Consider the following 27,314-nt stretch of genomic DNA (forward strand, 5'->3'; position numbering starts at 1 on the left):
TGCAGTCAGCAAGTTCACTATGTTTATTAAAGTCACGTAAATGGTTTGACAAAAGTGCACAAGAGAATGACATCACTGGTTTGTTATAAATCACAGTGAATTACTAGAATACAACAATGTAGTTCCTCGATGCGGAGGATTACAGGATGGGGTGAATATTATAAAGGATAGGATCTTTTCAACACATTAGGCCAGTCAGATTTTACTCCCCAACGATGTACCTCTGAAAAGAGTGGTTAGCAAAGCTGAGGGGTTTTCCTCATCTTTTCTCCTCCACCAATTACTAATAAGCCACAACAAAAAAAGCCATGCGCAAGTTTTACAACACCTGATAAAAGACAGATACAAAACCTTGTTTACTTCATCACTGGGCAAAGCTTGCATCTTTGCTCCTTCATTTTGCTGATTAGGCCACTCATCACATGACTCACCCCTAAATGAAAAGCTGTTAACAATTTAGCAATACTCACCCCTATACACACATCAAGATATACTCCCCATAACCATCAAGTCAATGTCCCTTCCCTGCACATTAACACAAATGAACACACCACAAACCTAGGACTAGAGACCACATTTACTTTACAGTTTTAAAAATTAATGTATCTACCATCACTATCAGTGGACTTATTCCAGATCCCCTATTTGGGAGAGAGGATGCTGTACGTACAACCCAGGCCATCTGAAGACTTGGGCAAGTCTGCCAGACGTGTATGACAAAGCCCTGCAAGGTGCCATACCTTGCTCCAAGGTAGGAGCTTTCTACCTTCCAGAAAGGGTATCCAGAGCAGAGCTGTGCGTTTTCAGAGTGGAAATAAACACACAGCTTAACATCCTATGGACTGGTAACTTTCCATAAAGCAAAAGGCAGAGTTTTGTTTTCTTTAACCCATTTCAGTGTTACAGCATAGTCAGTGAGGAAAACAGAAGAGTCATCTATACATAGATACTTGTGGCTAGACTAAAAAGGAACATTTAGGATTTTTACAGAAAATCTACCATAAAAACAAGCCCTTTCTACTTTTGTCCACCTACTCACTAGTTCAATCACTGGCTGCTTCTAAACCCAGAAAACTGTAACCCAAGGGCCAGCAACTCACCTCCTCACCGCGCCCCGTTCTCAAAAAGGAAAGTTTCTGCATGAGTAATCCAAAATGGTCCTATCCATAAAGTAGCTGCCTCAACTGCAGTGGAGACCGGTAATGGCTGTCATTCCCTTGGGATATGTAATTTGCAAAACCACTTGCCAGACACAGAGTTGATACTTAGGGAGCTGCGCCCCCCCCCCCCCCCGAATCGTTTGTTACTTCAAACAGCGCTATCGTACCTACCTAGGTTTCCCCTAATTATCGGTTATTAATCAACTAGTAGTACACTGAAACAAAACCCTTCCCAGAAACAAGCAAGACCAAAGCTTGCTTTTTTGGCTCGTTTGTTTGAAGTTCCCACGGCAAAGAACCTTAAGGTAGTGGGACTGTGGCCTGCTGGAGCAATCCAGAGTAGAGTGAAGAAAACCATGTGGTGTCAGAGTTCTCACAACAAAAATTTCCCCCTTCTTTAATCAATTGAGGGGATGGATTTGCTGCCCATTCCTTGAGTTGAAGAGTCACCTAAATTCAAGGGTTCAGTTTCACCAACTCTTATTTAAAAGCAGAAAACCCACCTAAGTTTCACCTCGTTTGCCCAGATATCCATCCTCCTGGGCCTCTCGTTCAACCAAATTTATAGGACAATTACTGAGCAAGACAAAGAAGTTTTGACTGAATTTGTAATATTATCAAGGAAGACTTACGATCCAAAGCATACTTCTACTAATAATAAACAGAAAATGACAAAAGTGGCTGGAAAATGGAGACAGCCTGGAGTTCTCATGAGCTGAGATACAGAACTATTGACCTTTCTTACCGATTTATTTTCCTAAAAAAAAAAAATAATAATAATAATAATAATAATAAATTTTTTAAAACACACAAAACATTTAAGCTTGGGAAGGATCTGGCTAAACATACTTAAAATAATTCTACCAAAAACAAATAAAACAGCCATGTAGATCACTTGTTTCAAGAATGGTTTTATACAGATGTTTCACAATACATATTTGGATTTATTTTACAAGATAGAATTAGACCCTTAGCAATGGAGTGCACAACATACTACGACACTACAGTAGAAAAGTATGTTACCATTAGCAGAGCTCACAGTTTATTCCCACTGTCTTCACACTCTCTCTCCAACCTTGTCGGCACTCCAGTCAGCAGCTGCGCTCTCCAGCATGCATCCCTTCTCAAAAGCACTGTCATTAAATTTTGATGTCTGAATATGTACATATAATCATCATCCTCATTTTATGAATACATAAGATCTAAAAGAGTGCTGGTCCTGGGTAGCCAGAGGGATGGTTTTTAAAACATGCAACATTATCTGATATTTTAAGTTTTGGTGTTTAAAAATCATACACATTCATAATGGAACCAACTGAATACCAAGTATCATAGCCATTCCTCAGACTGTCAGAGACACAGGCCTTGAAGTCTGAAAGATACAGGGTCTGACCTAAGCTGTGGAAAAGGTGTGATTCACTCACCTTGAGGACGTGCATTTTCTCTTTCAGGCCACGAGAGTTGCCAAGAGCAAGGTACAGTATTTCCTTGATTTGCACCGGAAGGATCAAGGCCAGTAACTTTCAAATTAGGGCTCTTTCAAGTAGCTCCCTTCAAACCATCCTGAAAACCCTCCTTGCAAAGACCTCAGGTTAGGAAAACAGAAATATATTACCATGACAGAATTTGCCATCAAAACGTTCCTAGCTGAAACAAGAGCATGAAGTAGAACTACAGTGGCCATAAAGGTATCTTGCATCCTTAGGGGAAAAAGTTTTTAAGGTTCCCCCCCTTCCAATCCCTCCCACCCTTCAAACTATTTCATTTTGTGGGGTATCTTTTATTTAAGGCCCTAGGTGCTAATTTTGGCTTGGTCATTTATGCTTTATACTGTTTCAACTGCAACCTTTCTCTTATACTTCACCAAACAATATGCAGACATAAAATGCTCATTGAAACCATACAGATTTGGGGTTTCTTTGTTTTTGTTTTTTTTTTAGTTTATAGCTGATGTTACAGCATCATAATGCTTTTCATTAACGAAAAAAAAGCTGGTCTTCACTTACAGTACCATGCACTACGAGTAGCTAAGGCATTCATTTGGCACTAGAGAGAAAAAATACAGATATAGCTCATTTTACTTTATCATTTTTTAACATCAATAGAAATAGAAATAGGTGTATACCCTTTACTTGAATTTCTGTGATGCTTAAAAGATAATCACAGAATACTCTTTTAGTCTGACACTTAAAATGCTGCCATCAAAACAAAACAAAACAAAACAAAACAAAACAAAAAGACCTCTGCACAGCCTATCAGAATCAGTGACATTTTGTGGTTGAACTTTCAGCTCTCAGACAGAAATACCATCCAGACAGCATTGCAAATTACTTTTATCATCAAAAACATTTCATTTCCTATACCACACTAGTGATCTTTCTACTAATTATAAGGGACAAAGTAAAGAAAGTGAAAAAATTAAAAACATCCTTGTTCCTTTTCATCCATCATAAACACCTTATGAGGGGGGCACAAACAGTGCCCTCTGGAAGAGTAGTTTCAATTTTTAAAAGAGACCACACAGGAGGAAAGGGAGAAAGGGACAAAAATAGAAGGTGTAACTATATTGTGACAATTTGTTTCATAAGAAAACACAGTATTCATAATTTTTACATGTCTGTGAGCTGAGTTCAAATGCAGGCTGCTGCAATTTAGAGAAGTTACCTTAAAACAGAGACCAAAGAATTTTAGAATTTAAGCCTGACGGCAAAGAGTCCATCGATACTCTCTGAAAAATTGCTTTAAGACTATTACTCCTTTGTGTGTACCACCCAGCATAATGCAATAATTCCAATGGATTTAACTTGATACATTTATAACTATTATGAAATTAGCACATTTTCAGATTAATCTGCAGTTGTATTTTTTGAAATCCTCCTGATGTTACGATGTGCCGTATCACTCCGCATAAATATTGGAAGAGCAAAACCTACGTGCAACAGTTGGGCACACGCAGAACACCGGGGTATCCCGTTACTCTTATGGTCCTTTTTAGTTGTTCTTCTTCATGAAATCCTCAAAACTGTTGCAAGGATAACACGCTGACACAGGCTTAACAGAAATACTTTTGTAGGCAGTTTTCAAAACATTGACTTCAAATCATAAACGTCCCTTGTTACATAAAATATTTTATATTCATTCCTTAAAAAAAAAAATACAAATGTCAAATCATTATGTTGTACACCTGAAACTAATATAATGTATCTCAATTATACTTCAATTAAGAAAGAAAGAAAGAAAGAAAGAAAGAAAGAAAGAAAGAAAGAAAGAAAGAAAGAAAAAGTGACCAATATCCAGACACCTTATATTATAGTTACACCTAAACAATGTAGCGTTGTTTAAAGTGTATTTGAGATCAGTCAACGTCATGAGGCAAAAAGACCAAATACAGAACTAAGGAAGGATGGGTAGGGAGGAAGGGTAATGGAAAGAAAAGCAGAATTTATGAACACATAATTCTATTGTCTGTGATTAAAGTCCTTTACTTTTTAGCACCACATTAAACGATTTTACATATCCAGTCACTTAATGAAATCCAACAAACTCTTCAAGAGTTCTGGGGATCTGGTCTTGGTAGTTAATGTCATTAGCCCGAACTGCTCGGGCAGCCAGGCACTTGAGACTCATCTTCATTTGAGTTTTAAGTAGTATTTCAGATACCCCAGTTGTACTTTTGTCTAGCGGAGTCTTATTCTGTTTATTGGTCATGTCAGTGTGGGCGCCAGCTTCAACCAGGCTGATGATGATAGAGTGCAAGGTTAAAAAATCACTGATGGGCCTGTTGTACTGAACGATGATGTGAAGGGCACTGTTCCCCTCGTTGTCTACTGCATTCACCTCGGCACCACAGTCCAGCAGGAGCTTTGTGACAAGTGCATTTGGAAAGCTGCAGACATCATTGGTGTGGAAATCATCAACCGGGGTGTTCGAGTTGACAGCTAGATGCAGCAGGGTGAAACCTTCCCGAGTTCTGGGATCCAGGTGAATCAGGTTGTAGATCTGCTTGTTAATTTTGCACTGATCTTCTTCACTGCACTGTGTTTTGGTGGAGATGCACACTAAATACAGAAAGGTATAGAGATTACATTCATAATTGTCCATAGCATTGTGGACATCTGCATCTGGAATATTTTTTACTCTGTTCATACTTTGTTCTATTTCCAAAACACTGCATCTCAAAACACATTCTATGTCTGGAGCCTTCACAGTTTCATTCAAATGTATCATCTGTGAGAAAACTTGAGCGAATCGAAGAAGATCCTTGTGGGTATTCCGGTTACCTTTCTGTCTCAGGTGCAGGGCGTGCAGCCACAACTTGATACACTGTTCGAATTCCATGTTATCCGCATAAACGGCTCCCCTGTAAATGATGGGATGGGAAACATCAATATTGTCAGCACCTAAAATCCGTTCCCGAACTATAAGGCCTTCCATGTGAAGAGCATCTCTGTCTTGCCGAATGGATTCCAGTTCCTGAGGATTTCTACATTCAGTTCTATTCCCATAAGCATGGATTGGTGGGAGAACCTCTTTCTCCAGAATGTTATCGCCATCTTGAAACCTCTCCAACATGGCTAAATATAAATAGTGGTACGTCTTCATGATGTCATAGTTCTCGCGGTCATTTGCAAAGGAGGCACCCAAGAGTTCCAGAGCTTCAATCCGACTTCTTCGGTCGCAATCAGCATGAGAGAGTAACAGTTCGACGACATCGGCTTTACAGCTTTCGGCAGCTACTTTTAATGGCGTCATCCCATGGCCGTTCACTACTATAGCAGCACGCCATTTTATCAGCTCTTTCACAATATCTATGTGCCCGGCTTCAGCTGCAAAGTGCAAGGCTGTGGCTCCACAATGTGCTTTAGCATTGGGATCGGCACGTTGTTCTAAAAGGTATCTGACCACGTCAGTGTGTCCCTTGTATGCTGCAATCATCAGGCAGGTGTTGTCGTATTTGTTGGCAATGCTGATGTTGGCATTATTTTCAACCAAGTATTTCACAATGTCCAGTCTGCCATCAAAGCATGCCGCCCGCAGGGGGGTCGAGTTAGTTACTGTGGTGTGGTTCACGTTGGCTCCATGGCTGACTAGAAGTTTAACAACTTCAAAATGTCCAGCTCCTGCCGCACACCAAAGAGCAGTGGCGCCATCAATCACATACCTGTTCGTGAAAAGAACAAACCGTCAGAAAATGGAGGCCACGTGCCCTGAGAGAAGTTTAAAGAATGTATTCGTTTGCACTGACCAAAACCCTCAATCTACAGAATGCAAATAAAACGTTAGTTTGTGTGAAAATAAAATCAGGTGACTTAAGTCAAGCATGTTGCGTTGTACTTATACCTTGTATAAGCTCAATAAATGTTAGCTATCTATTACTGTTATTACCAATGTATATAACCCTAAAAAAAAATCACCAACTTTTTACTAGCAAAAGTAAATACATTTCAGAAAACACAGAGGAAACGTACAGAGGCTCGTAACTACTTTACCACCCAGTTGATGCACTGGCTCTTAAGAAAAAGCATGTTCCTCCTTCCCAGGATCCTTCAGGGACCAGAGTTTCTCTCTATATGTCAGTAAGAAAGCTACCCTAATCCCTATATTGACGCTGTGTTAGAAAACTGCTTTAGGAAAGCAAGGATTTAAGCAGATAACTTCTTCCTAAGATTATCTGAGCTAATCAAATATATATCTCTACCACAGCAGTGAGAATGAAAAACTTCCTGCTCCATACAATATGGAAGGATCACATAAACATAATGCTGAGCAAAAGTCAACCAAACATAGTACATGTTATATTACTACATGTATATACCTATCTGTAGTGTTGGAAGTCAGAAGGACACTGTTTACCTTTAAGGGGAGTAGAGAGTGGGAGAAAGCACAAAAGGAACTTTATTAAACAAGTATGTTCCCTTTCTGAAAAAACACGTTCAATTAGTGCATTTCTCTCTGTTATACTCCAATTTAAAAGTCTCTGGGGCGCCCTGGGTGGCTGGGTCGCTTATGCATCTGACTTCGCTTCAGGTCATGATCTCAGTTCGTGGGTTCGAGCCCCACATTGGGCTCTGTGCTGGCAACTCAGAGCCTGGAGCCTGCTTCAGATTCTGTATCTCCCTCTCTGCCCCTCCCCTTGCTCACGCTCTGTCTCTCTCTTTCAAAAATAAATAAATAAATAAAAAGAAGTCTCAAGGGGTGCCGGGGTAGCTAGCTCAGTGGGTTGTGCTAACTCTTGATTTCAGCTCAGGTCGTGATCTCACAATTCATGGCATTGAGCCCCAAGTCTGGCTCCACATGGATCATGGAAACTGCTTAAGATCCTCTCTCTCCCTCAGCCCCTCCCCGGTTTGTGCGTATGTGCGTGCACATACAAGCTCTCTCAAAAAATGAAAATAAATTTTAAAAATGTAAAAGTCTTAAAAATATGCATGTATATATGTGCGTACATTAGGGGTTTATGTATGTTCTTCAACAAAATCACTGGGGGAAAATATTAAGAGCAGGAAACAATTAGCATTTTCCTAAAAACAAGTGGGCATCTTCCCTGACCTTCAGTCTGTGCTTGCACTTTTTGGCTTCATAGTCACCACTTACTTATTGCCTCATATACACTAGGTTCACTACTTACATAAAATCAGACGTGCAAGGAGGCCAATCTTGTCGATCTGTCTACCTTCAACTTTTCCCCAACCTCAATTTCTCAACTTTTTATCACGTTACTAAGCATCAGCCCTAAAAAGTAGATTTTTGAGGGGCGCCTGGGTGGCGCAGTCGGTTAAGCGTCCGACTTCAGCCAGGTCACGATCTCGCGGTCCGTGAGTTCGAGCCCCGCGTCGGGCTCTGGGCTGATGGCTCGGAGCCTGGAGCCTGTTTCCCATTCTGTGTCTCCCTCTCTCTCTGCCCCTCCCCCGTTCATGCTCTGTCTCTCTCTGTCCCAAAAATAAATAAACGTTGAAAAAAAACGTTGTAGATTTTTGCTACAGATACTTACATCTACTGTGCTTGAACCACTAAAATAAGTATACTTGGAAGTGTTAAGGAAAAAGATCAAACAAAAGCAATATTTACTAGAGTTAAGAATCTATACTAAAAACCTCACTGCTGAGCTCCTCACTATACAGCCTTATGTTATAACACAGGTCAAATTATATCGTCCATGAAATGGAAGAGTATAATTCCTCTGGTATAATAAAAACATCATAGTTTAACTCCAATTAACAACACCCCCAAAACACCATCGGTCTGTTGTTTCTGCTAAAAACAAAAGACCCACTTTATAACAATTCAGGCAGTTACTTCTTCACTTTCAAGTGACATAAAATGACACAAAAGTCTTCTAACAAGGACTTACGCAGTTACCTATGGGAAAGGGGTAGGACTGACTGGGAAGAGGCTTAAAGCTGCTGGAAATGTCCTATATCTTGACCTGGGTAGTGGCTACATGGGTGGATATTTAGGGCAAAAAAACTCACCAAAGTGCACACTTAAGATCTGTGCCTTTTACTGTATGGAAGACAAACCTCGAAAAAGAAAAAACCAGGTTTCTGAAGTTTCTTTTCTAAATTTTATTTTTTGTAAGTGCCACTTGTTAATTGATTTTTTAAACTAAAGTGGAAGTCCAAAAAAGAAGACAAAACATCAGTGATGGTTTTAATGACTGCCAACTGTACCTTTTGCAAACAATTCAGTAAAATTAAAATTAACATTTTTAGTGTCATGATTATACGAAGTTCAAAATATTTTTCTTTCACTACCAAAAAAATATCATTTGTGACAGCATCAGAAAATATCAGTACCTAGTAATAAATCTAATGAAAAATATATAAGAGTTCTACACTGAAAACTACAAAACATTCCTGAGATAAATTAAAGGTCTAAATAAATGGAGAAATATTCCATGTTCATAGTTAGAAGACTCAATAGTGTTAAGATGTTAATTCTCCACCAAAATGATCTATAGAGTCAATGCATTCCAACCAAAATCCCAGCAGGGGTGGATGAGAGAGACAGTGTGTGTGTGTGCATGCGGGCATAGCCACACATGTAGAGATTGACAAATTAATCCTAAAAGGAATACAGAAATGCAATGGACCTAGAACAACCAAGAGGATCTTGAAAGGAAAAAAAAAAAGGGCAACTACAGTAATTAAGATAATGTGTCACTGGCACAAGGATAGACAAGTGTATCAATAGAACAACAACAACAACAAAAATCCAGAAGTAGATTCACACGCATAGTTTTTTAATTATTTTATTTTAATCTTTGAGAGAGAGAGCACGCACAAGCAGAGGAGGAGAAGGAGAGGAAGAGAGACAGAATTTCCAGCAGGCTCCACGCTAAGCAGAGCTCAATCCCACAACCCTGAGATCATGACCTGAGCCGAAATCCAGAGTCGGACACAACTTTCTGAGCCACCCAGGCACCCCATAGTCTCTTGATTTATGACAAAAGCTCCATTGAAAATCAGGTAGAAAGTATGGTCTCTTTTTAAAAAAATGGTCCTAAAGCAACTAAGTATCTGTATGGGAAAAAAGTAACTTTGACTTTTACCTCACACTATGCATAAAAATTAGAGAAGTGGCATACATCTAAAGCAAAACAATAAAAGCTTCTAAAAAAAAAAAAAAAAAAAAAAACTATCTTAATGACCTTGGAGTTAATGACCATTTCTTAAACAGAATGCAAAAAAAGCACTAATCATAGAAAAAACTGATTTATTTGACTTCATTAAAATTAAGAACTTCAATTCACCAAAAGATATTATGAAGAAAGTGAATATGCAGTCCACTCACTGTGAGAAGATATTTCCATTAAATGTATTTGACAAATCAATAAGAAAAGGCAAACAACCTAACTAAAAAATGGGTGAAAAGACTAAATGAGTACACTTCACAAAAGAAGATAGTCAAGTGACCAATAAACACATGAAAAACATGTTCAAGATAATTACTCACGAGGGAAATGCAAATTAAAACCAGGAGTCACCAATACACAGCCACCAGAATGGCTAAAATTAGTAAGACTGACATGATAATACTAAGTGTTGGTCAGGATGTGAAGCAACTCAAACTCTCATAGCTGGTAGGAATGTAATGTTTCCAGCCACTTTGGAAAACCGTTTAGCAATACACCAACCCCATGACCCAGCAATTCTACTCCTTGGCATGTAACTGAAGAGAAATGAACACGAATATCCACCAGTGAAGACATTTACATAAAAATGGTCATAGCAGCTTTATTTGTAGAAGTCAAACACTGGAAACACCTACGATATCTGGTGCAGAATTAGCTGCCATAGGTTCATACAATGGAATACTACAGAGCATAAAAAAACCCCATACATGCAACTACACAGATGAATCTCATAGTGATGTGTTAAGCAAAAAAAGAGACAGATGAGTATACTGTATGATTCCCTTTACAGGAAGTTCAAATATAGGCAAAACTAATACATGATAATAGAAGTCAGAATAATCTTTACTTCTGAGAAGGAAAAGGAGAGGAACCGATGGAGAAAGGGCACAAGGGAAACCGAATGATTAAAATGTCCTGCATACTGATCTAGAAGGTGTTTACATGGATGTAAACATATTAAAATTTTATCACATTGTATAGTTAAATTTTTTTTTTTATTTTTAAGTTTACTCATTTATTTTGAGAGAGAGAGCAAGCAGGGGAGGAGCAGAGAGAGAATCCCAAGCTGGCTCTTCACTGACAACACAGAACCTGAGGCCGAGCTTTAACTGAGGAACCAAGAGATCATGACCTGAGGCCAGATGGGAGTCAGATGCTTAACCAGCTGAGCCACCCAGGTGCCCCTATCCACTTAAACTTTATGCACCTTACTAGATATTATACGTTAACTAAAAATATGCATAATTAAAAACAAAAATGAGACACAAACAATTAAAGAAAAACAGTTTAAATGAACAAAAATAGCTAATAAATATTTTCGATGTGCCAAGCACTCACTGTATTAAGTACTCAACATGCAATGTATCTCATTCAATCCTCACGATGCCCTCCTCCCAGTAACCCTACAAGGTCGATACTATTATGCTCATTTTACAGATATGTAACTAAAAGGTTTACATGAGATTGAAACACATTATTACTCTAGAAACTATAAAATGCATCAAACATAAGGAAACATAACACATGACACTGTTCAAACACTTAACTTTAAAAAGCATTTTGAAACTGATGATTAGTCTATCAAAAATGAATACATAGTTAATATATAGTTACATTTACATAGTTAAATGTTTTCTTGCACTTTACTATTTTTTTTTAATGTTTATTTTTGAAAGAGAGAGACAGAGTGCAAGCGGGGGAGGGGCAGAGAGAGAGATGCACAGAATCTGAAGGCTCCAGGTTCCGAGCTGTCAGCACAGAGCCCAACGCAGTGCTGGAGCTCATGAACTGCAAGATCATGACCTGAGCCAAAGTCGGACGCTTAACCGAATGAGCCACCCAGGCGCCCCAGTTCCCTTGCACTTTAAAAATACACTTTCTGTGGTGCAGCCTAATCATTTCCATTTTTCCATATAACGATGTGACAGAAGCCTCAAGAAAGTTTCAATTATCTATTTTTATTGAGGCAATTAAAATTTTTAAATAGTTTAGGACAGGGGCATCTGGGTGGCTCAGTCAGTCTGAGAATCCAACTCTTGATTTTGGCTCAGGTTGTAAGATCAAGCCCCACGTCGGGCTCCTTGGTGAGCATAGAGTCTGCTTGAGATTCTCTCTCTCATTCTCTCTCTCTTTCTCCCTCCCTCCCTCCCTCTGCCCCTCCCCCCACTCACTCACTCTAAAATAAATCTTAAAAAAATTTTAATAAATAAATAAATAGTTAAGGACAAAATATTCACTGCAGAATGTATTAGAAAATGACCAGTCCTTCGGAAACACTAGCCTTAGTAAATTTTGCATTTCTACATCTAAACAAAAAATTAAACAGATTAAAGGGAATTATAAGCCTAAAATCTATGACGTTCCTTTGTCCATAAAATTCAGCTGAAATTATGAGCACAGACTGCCTCAAAACAACATACCAAACACATTTATAACAGAAAATAAAAATATAATAAAATTAACGCAATATGTACTTAGTCCATATGGGAGAAGCACTATAAAACAATGATCTTTCTAGACTCAGTCCAAACTGCAATGCAAACTCCCTATTATGTATTTCATTTTAAAAATCAAGAAACCGGGGCACCTGGCTGGCTCAGTCGGTGGAGCATGCGACTCTTGATCTTGGGGTCGTGAGTTCGAGCCCCATGTTGGGGGTAGAGATACATAAAAAAAAAAAATAAATAATAAAATTAAGTAAGTAAATACATAAATATCAAGAAACTAAATCTGACATTCACCTTTTTAAGCAAAATGTACACACACACCAGATGACAGAAACATTTCACAATAAAAGATAACATTTCTGATCACAAAACTAAACTCAACTATTTCCTGGTTCAATTTGAAATAAAAATGTCTGGTTCAAGCATTTGAAATGGAAATAAAAATTCATTAAATGTAAATGATCAATACTTTATTTTAACCAAAGTCCTTAAAATCATTTACTAGATCAAGTGCAGTTTCTTAAAATATATACTCCCCAACAATGACTTTTAAATGAAGTCAAATGATGATGTGCCCCTCATGCCTGCCCTCTACCAGGACATTGAAAGTATTAGTACTAGCACCGACTTTAAAATAAGAGAACTCAACAAAAAGCCTCAGAATTCCCAGAGGTCCTGTTCTCCTTCCCATCCATGTCAGCAAACCTCTTTTAGCATAAGGGTTCCCCACAAACTCTGGCCCAGAGCTGGCGGTGGGCCCTAGGAACTCAGGCCAACACAATATTCCATGGTCACATGACACCTCACCTCTGTTCTGTTCCATTTCTGTAACATTCTTAATAGTTTTCCATTCTCCAACTAAAGGTTCTTTCATTTCCACTCAAGTAATTTTTCTTGCCTACTTGTCTGTCAATTTTAGTCTTCGCATATTAAGCCATAAGTAAAATAATCTCAAATGTTCCTCCTAAAAATATGAACAAGGGCTCAAATATCACCATGGGGCTTGATCTAGGTAGGTGTAGGTAGTCCCTTCCTCCTTGAGACTCTATTATGAATCCACTTTAGTTTCCTAAGGTATAATAGAAATTTTTAGGCAGAACATAGACTTAAAAATCACTTTTTTAAATGAGATATTTAATGTCTCTTTCTCTCTCTCACACACACACAATACATATGATATCAAACCCATAATCACATAGATAACCGTTGCTTAGAATGAAGATAAGAAGTGAAACTTAAAAAAAAAGTTGAGCAAATAACAGAATAATGAACAATCTGACAAAAAATTGTGAAGATGGGAAACACTGATCTAGCTCAGCACACAGAGAGAACCTGCTAGTCCCCACCTGGCCATGGTTCTCAAGTGCCAATGGAACCTAAGGGGGGATTTTAGCTAAGTACTTCTCAAAAAGCCAGCCCCCAACAGATGAGTGAGCTTCATATCGTTAACACCGCATTCAGGCCATTTTCACAATGTCTGGAATGAGTGCAAAGTGAAATCATGACATTTGCAAATAACACTCTTTTTTATCTAGTTCTGAAATGCCAAAATGACGGGAATAAACTGCAAAATCTCAGAGTGCTGTGAGTGGGCAGAAAGGTGGCCATGAACTTCAATTCTCCCTTGTTAATTAATTGGTAAGCTCCTCAAACGTAGAAACCTTGCATTTTTTTCTGTATCCTCCACAGAAGATGTAATAAATAGGGCTAGGCCCACTGCGGGCATTTAATAAATAAAATTCTCCACTGCCTTTGCATAGCAGCCAAGAAATTCATAATTGTAACAATCCACAAACCAAAAAGGCAGACTGAAGAACAGAAAGAACGCTTGGCCAAAATCTCAAATGCAGAACCGCTCGCAACTACAGCCTCACCAATCCGACTCACAGTTTCCCACAAGGGTCATCAAAATCTGGCCTCCACCTCTCTCCAGTCTCCCACAATCTCTTCTCAATTTCCCCAGCTTGAATCCCTTCCTATGACCACACTGAAACACACTGAAACACTGGTCACTGCAAGTTCGCCAGGCTGTTGCCTCTCTCTCTCACTTCTTTTAAGGTCCAACTCTGACATCACCTTACCCAGGAAGCCTTCTCTGATTCCCCCAGGCAAAGCTGAGCACTTCCTCTTCTCGTACTCCCTCAGCAGTCCCAAAGACTTCTAAAACTCTAAATGGCAAGGCATCTGTAATTATTCATTTATATAGCTATTTGTGTCTCCCCCGCTAGACTGTCTTCCCCCACGGTGGGAACAGTACGTTACTCACCTCTGCATACCCAATCCCTACCACAGAGCCTGGCACACGGGAGTTCAGTAAGTGTTTGCCCACTGAACTCTTTGATTTTACTGGCTGGGGGAGAACACCGGGCAAGATACACTACTATGCAGGCTCAGTGCTGTATTTCTAGTCATTTCTAGTCATTTCAAGTTCTTTTGATTCCACCTCAAAATACCTTTCTCTTTGATAGTTAAGGAAGACAGCAGTAAGCAAAGCCTTTCCAAATACTTTAGGAAACTATTTTTTCTCACCACTATTCTCCCCTCTTCCCAACAGGCCTCAGCAAGTTCCTTAGCTGCGGTGTTCCCAGGAGCTGTTATATCTCAATGAATGCATGCACCTATACAACTGGAATGGTGGTGGAAGTTCAGGGGTCACGTGGCACTTCTCCAGGTATAGGAAAGGCTGTGGGAATGCAGGGAGTTATAGAAAGGACACAGAAGCCAGTAAGGGAAAGCAAACACGAATCAGGTTGCCATCTTTCATCAACAGGAAGAAGACCATCTCCTGAATGTCTAGGGAGGTGGCACCGTAGATTAACCACCAACACAGGCTATCGTTTCATTAAAATGTAATACTCTAAAATATTTTCTTCTCATCTAAAACAGAAGAAAAAGCTTTTATTATTTAAACGTAAAAAAGAATCAACCAAAATTCAACAATGCCCTAGTCATCACCAAAAAGTGCTTTTTCAATGCGGTTTTAACCAAGCAGTTCTCAATCACCAAAACTAAGGATACATATCTTTGTGCTTGGACCACATCCACCTCAAAAAAAAAAAAAAAAAAAAAAAAAAAAAAAAAAAAAAAAAAAAATGCTAGAATGGCTCATATACTGGCACAAAAGTCAACAAATACAAATGCAATCAATGAAGTTTGTAATCTGTAAAACACTTTATAATCATCCAGCACAGCAGACACTGTCAAACCTGACAATTCTGCGTTAACTATTATCACACCCCAAAAATATGTACAATTAGACCTAAAAACCAAACTTTAACTGCGACAATATGAATTTAACTCCCCATCTCAAAGAAGAGCAAACAATCAAGTTTCCTCACAATATCACAAGATAACGTGTATTAACAATGGCATCATCTGCTATACCAGGCCCAGGGCCATTTTTGCAGCCAACAGCTCTACCCCGAGGAACGTGGGAGAGTCAGAATCATGTCTTGGGATGTCTGGCTGCCCGACGACCCCTCCAGACGCTGGAGTTCTAGGCGCTTATTTTGACATGAAGGCCCCAGCAACCTGCCTGAAGGGACCATCACTTGAAGGAGTAAAAACGGGGTGCCCAACTAAGTCATCAAACAGAAGTCTTCGATGTTAATTGACGACCGCGTTAATTTCTGCTCTCGGTTCCGACCCCCACCATCGACAAAGGTAAAACCTGGAAAGGTGCACCTCCTCCATACTACTTGCTCACAGACTCTCTGGTGGAGAAGAATACCGATTAGGTAGCAAGACAGAGGTGTGGCTATTTACGCACAGAGGAGAGGGAATGAGGGCTAGGGACCGAGGAGGATGAGCAACACACGGGATGAAGTATTAGCCCTGGAAGATGAAGTGGTTATTAATGCGGCAGGAGGATGCACAGAAAGGAAGCAGTGATACCTCTAGGAAGAGAGCGTGGAGGCGGGGGGGGCGGGGGGCTCTCGGAGCGCTTGGAGAGGGTTTGGGATGTACCTACCCGTCGAAGCGGACGGTGCCCGTCTGCTGAGTCTGCACCCGGTAATGTTCTAACAGCAAGCGCACCACCTTGGCGTGCCCATTGCGGGCCGCGATGATGAGGGGCGTGGAGCGCTGCCCTCCCTGCTGGCTGACATAGCCCAGCAGATAGCGGATGTCGCTTTCAGACCGGTTGAGAAGCAAGGCGGCCAGGGTCAGCACCTTGCCCTCGCTGGCCGCCTTGTATACATAGCCAGCCAGGCCCTCCATGGCCGCCGCCAACTCCAACACCCGTTTGGTCGCCACCGCTGCTGCTGCCTTGCGCCCCCGGAGGCCGCGTTCGCCAGCGCTTCAAACCTGGGCCCTCACAGCCCATTCAACAGGGCGCCGTCGCCGCCGCCGCGCCCAGGCAGCAGCGCGGCCCGGGGAGGGCGGAGACGCAGAGGTGGCCGAATGCCGCAGGGGGCACGTCCGCGACCCGGTCCGGGCAGGGAGGAGGGCGGTCAGGGCCGCCCCCAAGGCCCTAGGCGCCGGCCCTGGGCCGAGGGGATCTCCATGGCGGCCGCCGCCCTGGGCCTCAGGCCGGACCCCTCCTTCCTGCGGGCTGCGACAGGCGCGTGCCCGAGCTACGGGTCGCCGGCGAGGTCCCTAGAGGACCGCTCGCGCCCCGGATGGCGAATGGTGGGCGCGTCTCCCTCGCCCCGGCCCGCCGGGCCTCGGGCCTGGAACCTCCTCGGCCTCCGCCTCCGCTCTGCGTCCTCCCCAGCTGGAGGAAACCCGCGGGCCCTCGCCCACCACAGCTCCGAAGCGCCAGACGCTGCCGAAGGGTTCGGAACTCCACGCCTGGGGGGGGGGGGGGGGGGAGGCCCTCCGGAGCGAGGCGGAACGCTCCCGCGGCAGCAGCCCCCGAACTCGGGGCGGACAGGAAGGCGCGCCTCCGCAGACTGGGTCGGGAGGGGGAGGGTGCGAGCGGGAGGGACGGTTAAGCCGGGTGTCTCCTCCAAAGCCGCCCGGCCGGCAAACGAGGCCTCGCTGAAGAAAGGTTCTACTGCGCCAAGTTGGCCCATCCCCAATTCGGGCCTGAATGTCCTCGTTGCCCTTGACGCCTGGAGCCTCCTCCTCGCCCCCACGCGGCCCAGTGGCTCCCCAGTAGGCAGAGGGACAGAGTCGGGGAGTTGAGGCGATACCACCGGTGGGCTAGGGGGCCCGTCCGGTTTTACCATAGACGGTGCGGGACTCCTCTCTGCCCTGATTGGGGACCCAGGGAAGGGGGGTTGCACGCACCCGACAGGGTCCGTTTTAAAAAAAGGGTGGCGTCTCTGAGCCCCCGAAACGTGAGAGGACTTGGGAGCTGGCACCAGGCTCGGAGACAAGATTGGAATTCCGGCCTATCCCTCCAGGAGAGGGGGATTAAGTGAGGAGGGGTAGGGGAGCTGCTCCCGCGGTGGAAAGGGACGAGGTGTCTGGAAGGAAGGCGAGGACTGTATTCAGACCGACCAGGACTCTGATCCAGAGTCTGACAGAACCTCCGTTTTCTCACATACCTCTCAGGATTGTTCAGATTTGAAAAGCTCATTTATCTGACGAATACTAGAGATCTACGCGCCAGGTTCTGCTTGGCACTAGAGATTCAGTGATAGACACAGTGCCTTCCCTTCTGGGGCTTGTGTTGTTGTGGGGAAGACAGACAATGTAAGAGTAAGCGAATACTAGACGAGACTGGTTGAGTCAGTATCACTCATGGGGGTGAGTGGAGGGGGGGGCGGTGGGCCAATTCGTTTGAGTGGTCAGACAAGTCCTCCATGACAGGTAGGAACAAAGGGTATTCTGGGCAAAGGGGAAAGCTAGTACCAAAGCCCTGAAGAGGTCATAGTCTTGGTGAGCTCAGTACACAAAGGTCTGTGTGGCTGCATCAGAATGGGCCCGGGGAAGAATGATGGGAGGTGGAGTCAGCGGGGTGCAGGTCACCGTAGGGCTCTGTCACCCATGGCGAACTGTTTAAATTCTACTCTTAAGTGTGATGGGGCATTTGAACAGTTTTAAACAAGAAAGTGACAAGGTAAGGATTTATGTTTTAAGTTTCTTTATTTTGAGAGGAGGGAGAGAGAATGAGCAGGGGAGGGACAGATAGAAAGGGGGACCCAGGATCCCAAGCAGACTCTGTACTGACAGCACAGAGCCCAATGCAGACCTCAAACTCACAGACGGTGAGATCATGACCCAAGCGGAAGTTAGACGCATAACAGACTGAGCCACGCAGGTGCCCCACAATTTATGTTGTTAAAAAGATCTCTCTGGCTGCTGTATGGAGAATAAACTCTAGGACCCAATAGGAAGCAGGAAGGCCATTTAGGAAGAAAGGTCTTGGATTAGGATGGTAGAAGGGGAGGTGATGAAGCTCCTGGGGCAGTCACAAAATGTGCAAACTCAACAGAGAAGTTTTCTCTCTCCCCCCGCCCCCCGATCCCCCAAAGGACAATATCTATCACAGAGAAAGAACAAATACATGTATTTGGTCCCAAGGGACCGCGCTGGGCTCAACAAGTGTATATATTTTGTTTAGCCCCCATCCCAATCCTAGTTGGTGAAGACCGCCCCTCAGTTACAGAGCTATTGGTGGGGTTTGGCCACTTCTCAAATTCTCTCCTCCAAGGACACCTTGATGGCTCAGTCGGTTAAGTGTCTGACTTCAACTCAGGTCATGATCTCACCGTTCACAGGTTCGAGCCCTGAATTGTGCTCTGTGCTGACAGCTCAGAGCCTGGAGCCTGCTTCGGATTCTGTGCCTCCCTCTCTCTGCCCTTCCCCTGCTTGCTCGCGCTCTCTCTCTCTCTCTCTCAAAAATAAATAAAACATTAAAAAAAATTTTTTTGAAAAAGAAAATGAGGGCTGAAGATGAGCTTCCACTGGTAGAGTCTGAAATAGCTGGTGGAAAAGAGGAGGAAGCAGGTTGGTTCTGGGAGTTCAGGATTGGCAGGATGTCCAGTTCCTGACAGGCTGATGCAGGCTTTTTGGTTTCTGGGGACTTGGCAGTGACATATTCAGATGTGTGACCTGGGGGCTCCCTTCCAACTGGCTTCCTTCCTGAGCTCTGTAGAGCAACCAGGCTCCACATCCCTTCTCTCCCCCAGAGCCAGCCTCTTGTCCTACATCATTTTTTTTCCCACCTGACTTTTTGAAGAAGGTGACAGACACAGGCCCCTTCTTCCCTTCAGTTTTGTTTTCTGAAGGAGACCTGATTCATCCATCTATTATTCACTGCTGAATAAGAGACTTCCTTCTTCCTCCTCTCACTCTACAAGATAAACTAGGGTTCATGCTTGTGCTGACACCTCAGCTTGGTGGTATTACTGGGTGGTTGCTAGGAAGGGTGACTGGCCCAAGAGTCATGTGAGAGAGGGGCTTGGAACTTGCACTGTGGGACCTCCGCCCCCAGATAGGACTATGCTTCTGCTCCAGCAGTCCAAGGAGTCTGACGCTGCTCTTTTCTTCTACATTTATCATAGTTGCCTTCTGTAGGGTTCTGGGCTCCCTTGGTTGCTCAATAGCCATTGGCTAACTGGAGACTATTTGGTTGCCTCTATTTACCTGGGCTTGGAGGGTGACCTTTCTGGGTCACCTCTGGGTCAGGTTGTGCAAATCCGGAGGGAGGATGTGTAAACAGGACAAGGTTGCTTTCCCAAAGGCCAGAGCCCAGAAATAGTTCCTTGGGCTTCTGACCTATTCCCCACCCCCATGACAAAAAGCTACTGAGCAACTGAACAATAGTTAAATATAACCACAAGTAGTAATAGCCTGATGGAGATCAATTTTTTTGCAACAAACTGCAATCTTCTACCTGGACCAAAGACATAACTGAGCTCCAGTGCTTCATCTCCTGGGGGATTTGGGAGGAGGCCTTAAAGCAGAATAAACTATACCTTCCCTCCCTGGAGCAGTCCTTTCCCCAAGCCAGGTTGACTTGGCCTTATAGCTCTGGGTCAGTGGAGTTTCTCAGATTTTGTATAAAGGATGACCCTTGGCATTGAATAGATCTGGGTTGGACTCCCTTCTCCATGGGCTAGCTGTGGCCTTGGGCAGATTTCTACAATGGAGTTAATACTTTTCTTGCAGGGTTGGCATGATGGCAACATGCAAGCTCCTTCACCCAGCCTGGTCCTGCAAAGGAGTGCAGGTCAGTACATATTAGTTCCCATTCTCCCTAGTTCCCATCCAACAGTCATCCTTCTATCGTGCCATTAATCTGTTCAAGAAAAGACTTCCCACCCATCTGCATGTTCCCTGCAGGGATGTATTTGCTTCTGATAATGGAAAGTAAATCCACAGGGGCGCCTGGTTGGCTCAGTCGGTTAAGCCTCCAACTCTTGATTTTGGCCCAGGTCATGACCTGGCAGTTTCGTGCATTTGAGCCTGTCTGCACAGAGCCTGCTTGGGATTCTCTCTCTCACCCTCTCTCTCTGCCTCTCCCCCATTCGTGCTGTCTCTTGTCTCTCTCAAAATAAATAAATTAATTTTTAAAAAAAGAAGAAAGTAAATCCATATACTATGCAAAGGGATGAGGAGGCTAATTAACAAGAGTTCAGAAATCCCAACAGAGACACAGAGGGAAGGCATCAGAAATCAGTGAGTGTGACGACCAAGAAACCACTGATGACCCTTCTCTAATTAGCCCAGAGGCCCGGGGGCCCATTGGCCTTTATCCCCTCTTCCTCCCACTCCTTACCTTTACCTGAGATGCAGATCTAATGACTCTCAAAAACAAAACCTAAGGTGAGAAGGGGGGAATCTAGTCTGCATTATTTTGCAAACCAATTCACCACAGCAGACTTAGATTTACCAAGAGTAGATGGCGGTAGTCATGTATATCTGCTTTCTTCTAACACCACTCCTCCCTGAATCATGACACCAATCAGGTATCTGGGATAATAGTAATAAAATAAATAACAATGCTAGCTCTTATTGAGTGCTTACTGGGTGCCAAGCATCAGAGCAAACACTTTAAACAAATTAGCGTGTCTATTTTGCACAAGCCTCTGAAGAATACCATTATTATCACTCCCATTCTTCAGATGAGGAAACTCAGATAGAGATCGCTTACCCATGGCCTCATAATCAGAGTGTGGTAAAACATCAGGGTTTGAACTCGGGCTGTCTAACCCCCATCCCCGTCCCTGCTAGCAACCTTCTTCTGTAACTCCATTTATCCCCCTCTGAGTAGCCCCTGCCCAGCTTGCTCTCTGAAGGTCCCCAAGGCTTTCTCTGGTCCTGATCACCACTTCACCAGGGCCAACATGCCAACTGGCTAATCTGATCGGTCATTCTGAGCTAATGAGGGAGGACTAGACGAAGCCTTCCCCACCACCACCTCATAACACCCTGGATGCTCCTCACTCGTACTTAGGAACGTGGGTCCATCTCATCCTAGAGATCATGCTTGGTTTTGCCCTGAGCTTTATACCAGTTAACGCTTCTCTTGGGACCCTTACTTCTTTCTGATAATAACCCATGTCTGTACAGCACTTCGTAGTCTACGAAGCACTTTCTGACCCACCTGATCCACCCGCCTCCTCCTAGGCTTCTTAACCACCTTCTGTAAGTGGGGTGGCACAGAGCATGGTGGTTCAGCACCGAGCTTTGGAACCCACTCTGCCAGCACCCCAGCTCTGCCACTTGCTAGCTGTGTGATGTGGGACAAGTTGCTTATTAACCTCTCCACATCTGTTCCTTTGTTTTCGAAATGAGGATAATAATAGTGCCTCTCCTATCTGGTTGTTGTGAGGGTTGAATGAAAAATACACACACACACACACACACACACACACACACACACACACACAGCAAGCGAACTCAGTAAGTGTTGCCTATTGTTATCTCACTGGATCCTCCCCCAAACTCTATGGGAATAAACAGAGCAAGTCAGTTCTTGTCATCAGTAAAAATGAGTTTAAACTAGACCATCTCGAAGCTCTCTTCCAGCTCCATCAAGCTCTGAGTCTACCGTGAATCACATTGATTTATGGACACATCTTAGCTCTTCTACCCTGTAACGACCTCCTAAAAGCCCCACCTTTAACAGAGGGCCTTGTCTACACTGGACCAGGTCCTGCAGGTCAATGTTAGCATATAACAATAGTCCCTGCCTCACCCAGGCATTGGGATGAACAAATGAGAAATGCCTGTTGCAGCATTTAGCATAGTGCCTGGCACTAAGTAAGCTCCTAATAAATCATAGTTACTATAGTTGCCGCATCTTACCGTGAGGCTCCCAACATGGCTGTTAAAAACATAGACTCTGGAACCACACTGCTTGGGTTCATCCTGGTGCCGACCCTGAGGGGACCTTGAGCGAGTTAATTAACCAAACGGGCTGCAGTTTCCCAATCTGTAAAATGGGCACGACGATAACAGCAGGTGCCTATTAAGGTTGTTGTGTACATCAAATGAGTCGTTATAAGAAAGGCACCCGGAACTGTGCCGGTCATATGCTTGCTGTATGTAAGTGCGTTTGTCATCATTTACAGATGATGAGACCCAGGCTCATAGACATCGAGTGACTATTCCAAGCAGCAGTGGAGCGGGGATCAGCATGTAACTAGGTCTACCTGATTCCAAAGCCTCAATCCTAGTATTAGGTTAGGTAGCTGCCCCAGATGATCCAAATACATTTCAACAGGAGCCTTCATTAATGTTGGAGATTTCAGGAGAAGAGGACAGTGAGTTGGCACCAGAAGCTTCGGAGTGAGGGGGACCACAGGATGCCCTCAAATCGTACCGCAGGAAAAGCAGTCTTTTCCTCACATATGTCTGGCCATACGGCTTCAGCATTCCGTCAGGGCCACAGCCCCGAAGCCCATAACCATGGCGCCACCCACGCCTGCCCTCTAGCCTGGAACCTGCAACACAGCCCTCATTATGCCCTTTGATGTGACACTCAAAACTGAGCCCCTGCTCTTCAAGCCAGACAGGCCCTGGCCTTGGGGCTTTTTCCATTTCTGAGGCATGATTCAGCCCAGGAGACAAGACCAGACACCTTCGTTCAGAGGAAGGAGGGCTGGATGGTGCATGGAGAGGAAGAAAAACAGGAGTGAGAATGGGGCCGCTGCGGGGGGGGGGGGGGGGGGGGGGGAGCAAGCAGAGGGAGCCCACCTGCTCCAGAGCTGCACAGAACACAGCCACCCACTGACCAATTTATATTCCATGTAGCCAAATCTATTGATTTAAACGTGAATCCAACTGTGCTTCTAAATTCCCAGAAAAATACTGATAACATTTCACATTTATGTCATACAATGTGAGTGTCAAAACACTTTCACACAAAAAACCTTAAATTTGAGTTGATTTTTCAGATAATTTGCTTTTCTTATTACAAAGCAGCATATGCTTATTGAGAAATACAGGAGAAAAAATTTTAATGTAAATTTAAAAATTGCAAATATGTATGCGTTATACCACTAGCGATAACATTTTCAGCAGAGTTTTGCATAACTTAACATAAAATCACAGGCATTTTTTAATGTTACAAAATATTCGGCTCTGACAATTCACAATGACCGCATTTATCAGTATAGACGTGCCACAATTTCTGTAGCCATGCCTTAATTATTAGACATTCAAGATGTTTGCAAAAATACTATGATTATAAATAATACTGCCATGAACATCTTTTCAATTACGTCTTTGTGTGTATATCTGCTTATGTCCTAATACTAAATTTCTAGTAATGGATGTAGTAGCTCAAAGGATTTGAATATTTTTGAGTACATAAGGCCAAGTTACTCTCCAGGAAATATAGTTTACGCTCCCGCAGACAATGTGTGAGAGTATACCTCTCAAGTCTCTGTTTTGAGCCGTGAGCCAGTGAGTTAGGTAACAAGCATATCACATGACAGATGAGAACTGAACACAAAAAGTTTAAGTAACTAGTGGGGCATTCACAGAGCTGAGACCCGAACTCTAGTCTCCTGGATTTGACACCAGGGCCCTTCCCACTCTGCCTTCTTGATGAGGAGAGTTCTGAACAGGTTTTCCTGAGTAATGGAGCTGTATAAAAATTTATTTTTATATCAATACTTGTTGGTGAAAATATTTGTTGGGGCTCCTGGGTGGCTCCGTCAGTTAAGCGTCCGACTTCAGCTCAGGTCATGATCTCACGGTTTGTGAGTTTGAGCCCCGAGTCAGGTCTGTGCTGACAGCTTGGAGCCTGGAGCCTGCTTCGGATTCTGTGTCTCCCTGTCTCTCGGCCCCTCCCCTGCTCATGCTCTGTCTCTCTCAGAGAGGCATATTATTATCTCAATAATAAATAAATGTTAAAAAAAAAGTTTTTTAAAAAAAAGAAAGTATTTGCTTAAATCTCCCATTTCTTGACCTTATTTGTGCCATGGACTCCTTTGGCAATCTGGTTAAGCCTACCAACCCTTCTCAGAATTATGTACGTATATACATGTATTAAATAAAATAAGGAAATCGGTTATTATGTTATTTTATGTTATGTTATGTATTGTATTGTATTGTATTTTATGTAATCTCTATATCCCATGCCGGGCTCAAACTTATGACCTGGAGATCAAGAGTCACATGCTCTGGGGCACCTGGGTGGCTCAGTTGGTTAAGCATCTGACTTCGGCTCAGGTCCTGATGTCGCTGTTCATGAGTTCGCGCCCCACATCCAGCTCTGTGCTGACAGCTCAGAGCCCGGAGCCTGCCTCAGATTCTATGTCTCCCTCTCTCTCTGCCCCTCTCCTCCCCGCTCCCCGGATCCCCTCTCTCAAAAATAAATAAACATTAAAAAAAAAAAAGAGTCACCTACTCTGCTGACTGAGCCAGCCAGGAACCCCTGTATCTGCTCCTTTGTAAATGCATTAATACCAAGTCTAGTACTGCATGTTGGAGAGGCAGTCCACATGAGTCCTGAGTGTCCCTGTACATTCTTGCTGAGTGTGCCAGACCGCAAGGCTTATTATCCCTTGCTCGATTCTGAGCATCATCAGTAGCTGGTCACTTAGGCAACCAGTCTAGCTTATTTTCTGCTTGCTACATTTGTCGCTTGCTCAAAAAGTGCACTGGCCCTGGGGCCTAAAGTCCTGTCTTTTAACAAAATCTGCTTCACGTGCTCCTATGACCTGGTCCCGCATGCCTTGTAGAAATAGAAATTAGGGAAACAGCACAAATCCACTGACACTCTGGCTCTATCCCTTTTGCCGTGACTAATACAATCTTTCATCTCAGATCCAGGACTTTTGTGTCTTCTGCCATGATCCATGAAACTGTGGCAAGCTGACTTGGTAGCTTGTAAGTCGGGCAAAATCTCAGAGCCTTCACAGCTCTGACCCCACATTAATTTCAAAGTAGTGGTAAGCATAAAATGATATTTTGAGATATAGGCAACAGCTGTTACTCAGACCAAAAATACCTGTCATTTTTACCAGTGACAAATGGTCATAATTGTTACTGGTGACATGGCTACAGTCACTGGGATTTGTTGCTCATATTCATAGTTAAAGGAAATGCTAAATTTCAGTTACAGGTTTAGGAAAATAAATGTCAGGGGTTTTTTCCTCATTTGAGTTCACAGATCTTGTCTGCTGCCGACTTCCCAAAAGAACACCAGCAAAACCTGTTGATCAAGCAAAGTAAGGCTATTAGGTATTTACTGCAGCAAGGGAAAATAACACCTTGATCGAGATTTGGTAGTATCTTAGAAAGGGGATTTCAAGAAAAGAGATTTGTAGGATTTGGGGGTCTGGGCTCACATGATTTAAGGTGGTTTTTCAAAGCAAGAAATTGATGGGGATTGGGCACAGTTTAGCATACACAGCCCCAGAGAAGCAAGGGTCTTAAAACAAATCTTGATAAATAGACTTTGTCATTATGGTGAGCTCTTTGCCTGTGTGTGCATTCTGTGGTCTTGATAGAGCAGTCATCTGTCCTGTCCCAGATGAGCAAACGATTTGCCCAGATAAATTAATTTCTTGAGCTAGCATTTAATCCATTTATCTTCCTGGGCAAGAATTTTCTGGAACAGTTGCATCATGTTGATATGGGTGGTGTCAGTTCTTACTCAACAACACCAACTTCTTAGACTGAAATCCCTTTTCTCACAAAAGTGGAGGCCTGCCTCCTTTTGCCTCCTTTTGCCTATTTTTGCTGTCTATCCTTTCCATACTCTGAGTTTACCATAGGTGAGGGTTAAATCTTATAGTCCCAGAGGTGGAATTAGTTTGCTTTCCATATATTTGTATTCAAAACATTTAATATGTACTATTTGTAACATTTGCCTTTGTTAATATTGCCTGCTTTAAAAAAAAAATTAATATTGGGCTGCCTAGTCAATTAAATGTCCAACTCTTGATTTCAGCTCAGGTCATGATTCCAGGGTCATGGCATTAAGCCCCACGTCAGGCTCCGCACTGAGCATGAGGCCTGCTTAAGATTCTCTCTCTTTCCCCCTCTGCCCCTGGCCCCAACTTGCACACACACTCTCTCTTTCTCTCTCTCTAAAATAAAAGAAAAAGCCTTCTAATGGGGTGCCTGGCTGGCTCATTTGGTAGAGCATGTGACTCTTGATCTCAGGGGTTGTGAGTTCAAGCCTCATGTTGGGCGGAGAGATTCGTTGAAAAAAAAAAAAAAAAGGAAAACAAACAACCACCTTCTCTTGACTCACAGCTATTGATTCTTTTTCCTCTTTGCTCCTTGTTTACATTAAAATTCCTACAAAGACCAATCTGTACCTATTGTTTCTAATTACTCTCTTTTTATTCTCCTTTTGAAATAAACTCTTATCTGGAAAAATTCAAAAATTCAAAAATGAACAAAAATACAGAGAATTGTAGAGTATGCATCACCCAGATTCATCATAAGCTCATAGTCAGTCTTGGTTCATCCACACCCCATCCCAGCACACACTCCCACTGTGTCATTTTGAAACAAATCTCAAACGTTGTATCCCTTCACCAATAATTATTTTAGCATATCTTTAGAAGATAAGATTTTTTAACCTAACTATAATGCCACAAATCTTGAAAATAATACCTTAATACCTAAAACATCATGTGATAAAATAGCACAATATCATAGTGCCTTAAAATTAACAATAATTTCTTGGGGCAGCTGGGTGACTCCGTTGGT

The 27,314-nt window shown here is 43.0% G+C and overlaps 2 protein-coding genes across 2 annotated transcripts in view; one reads left to right on the forward strand and one right to left on the reverse strand.

The window, feature by feature from the left end:
- Positions 1-17,174, reverse strand: FEM1B (fem-1 homolog B). Its single transcript, XM_045449303.1, has 2 exons — positions 16,213-17,174; positions 1-6,321 (listed from the first exon to the last, which is right to left on the reverse strand). Exons 1-2 carry the CDS (start codon positions 16,458-16,460, stop codon positions 4,686-4,688), a joined length of 1,884 nt encoding a protein of 627 aa, XP_045305259.1. The 5' UTR covers positions 16,461-17,174; the 3' UTR covers positions 1-4,685.
- LOC123583624 overlaps positions 16,746-27,314 on the forward strand; it is a 16,044-nt gene continuing 5,475 nt past the window's right edge. Inside the window, 2 exon segments of the mRNA XM_045450792.1 lie at positions 16,746-16,871; positions 16,957-17,017. Of these exon segments, the coding sequence (XP_045306748.1) occupies positions 16,746-16,871; positions 16,957-17,017 (187 nt within the window).

The sequence above is a fragment of the Leopardus geoffroyi genome, chromosome B3 (genome assembly GCF_018350155.1).
Source record: "Leopardus geoffroyi isolate Oge1 chromosome B3, O.geoffroyi_Oge1_pat1.0, whole genome shotgun sequence".
Classification (NCBI taxonomy): Eukaryota; Metazoa; Chordata; class Mammalia; order Carnivora; family Felidae; genus Leopardus; species Leopardus geoffroyi.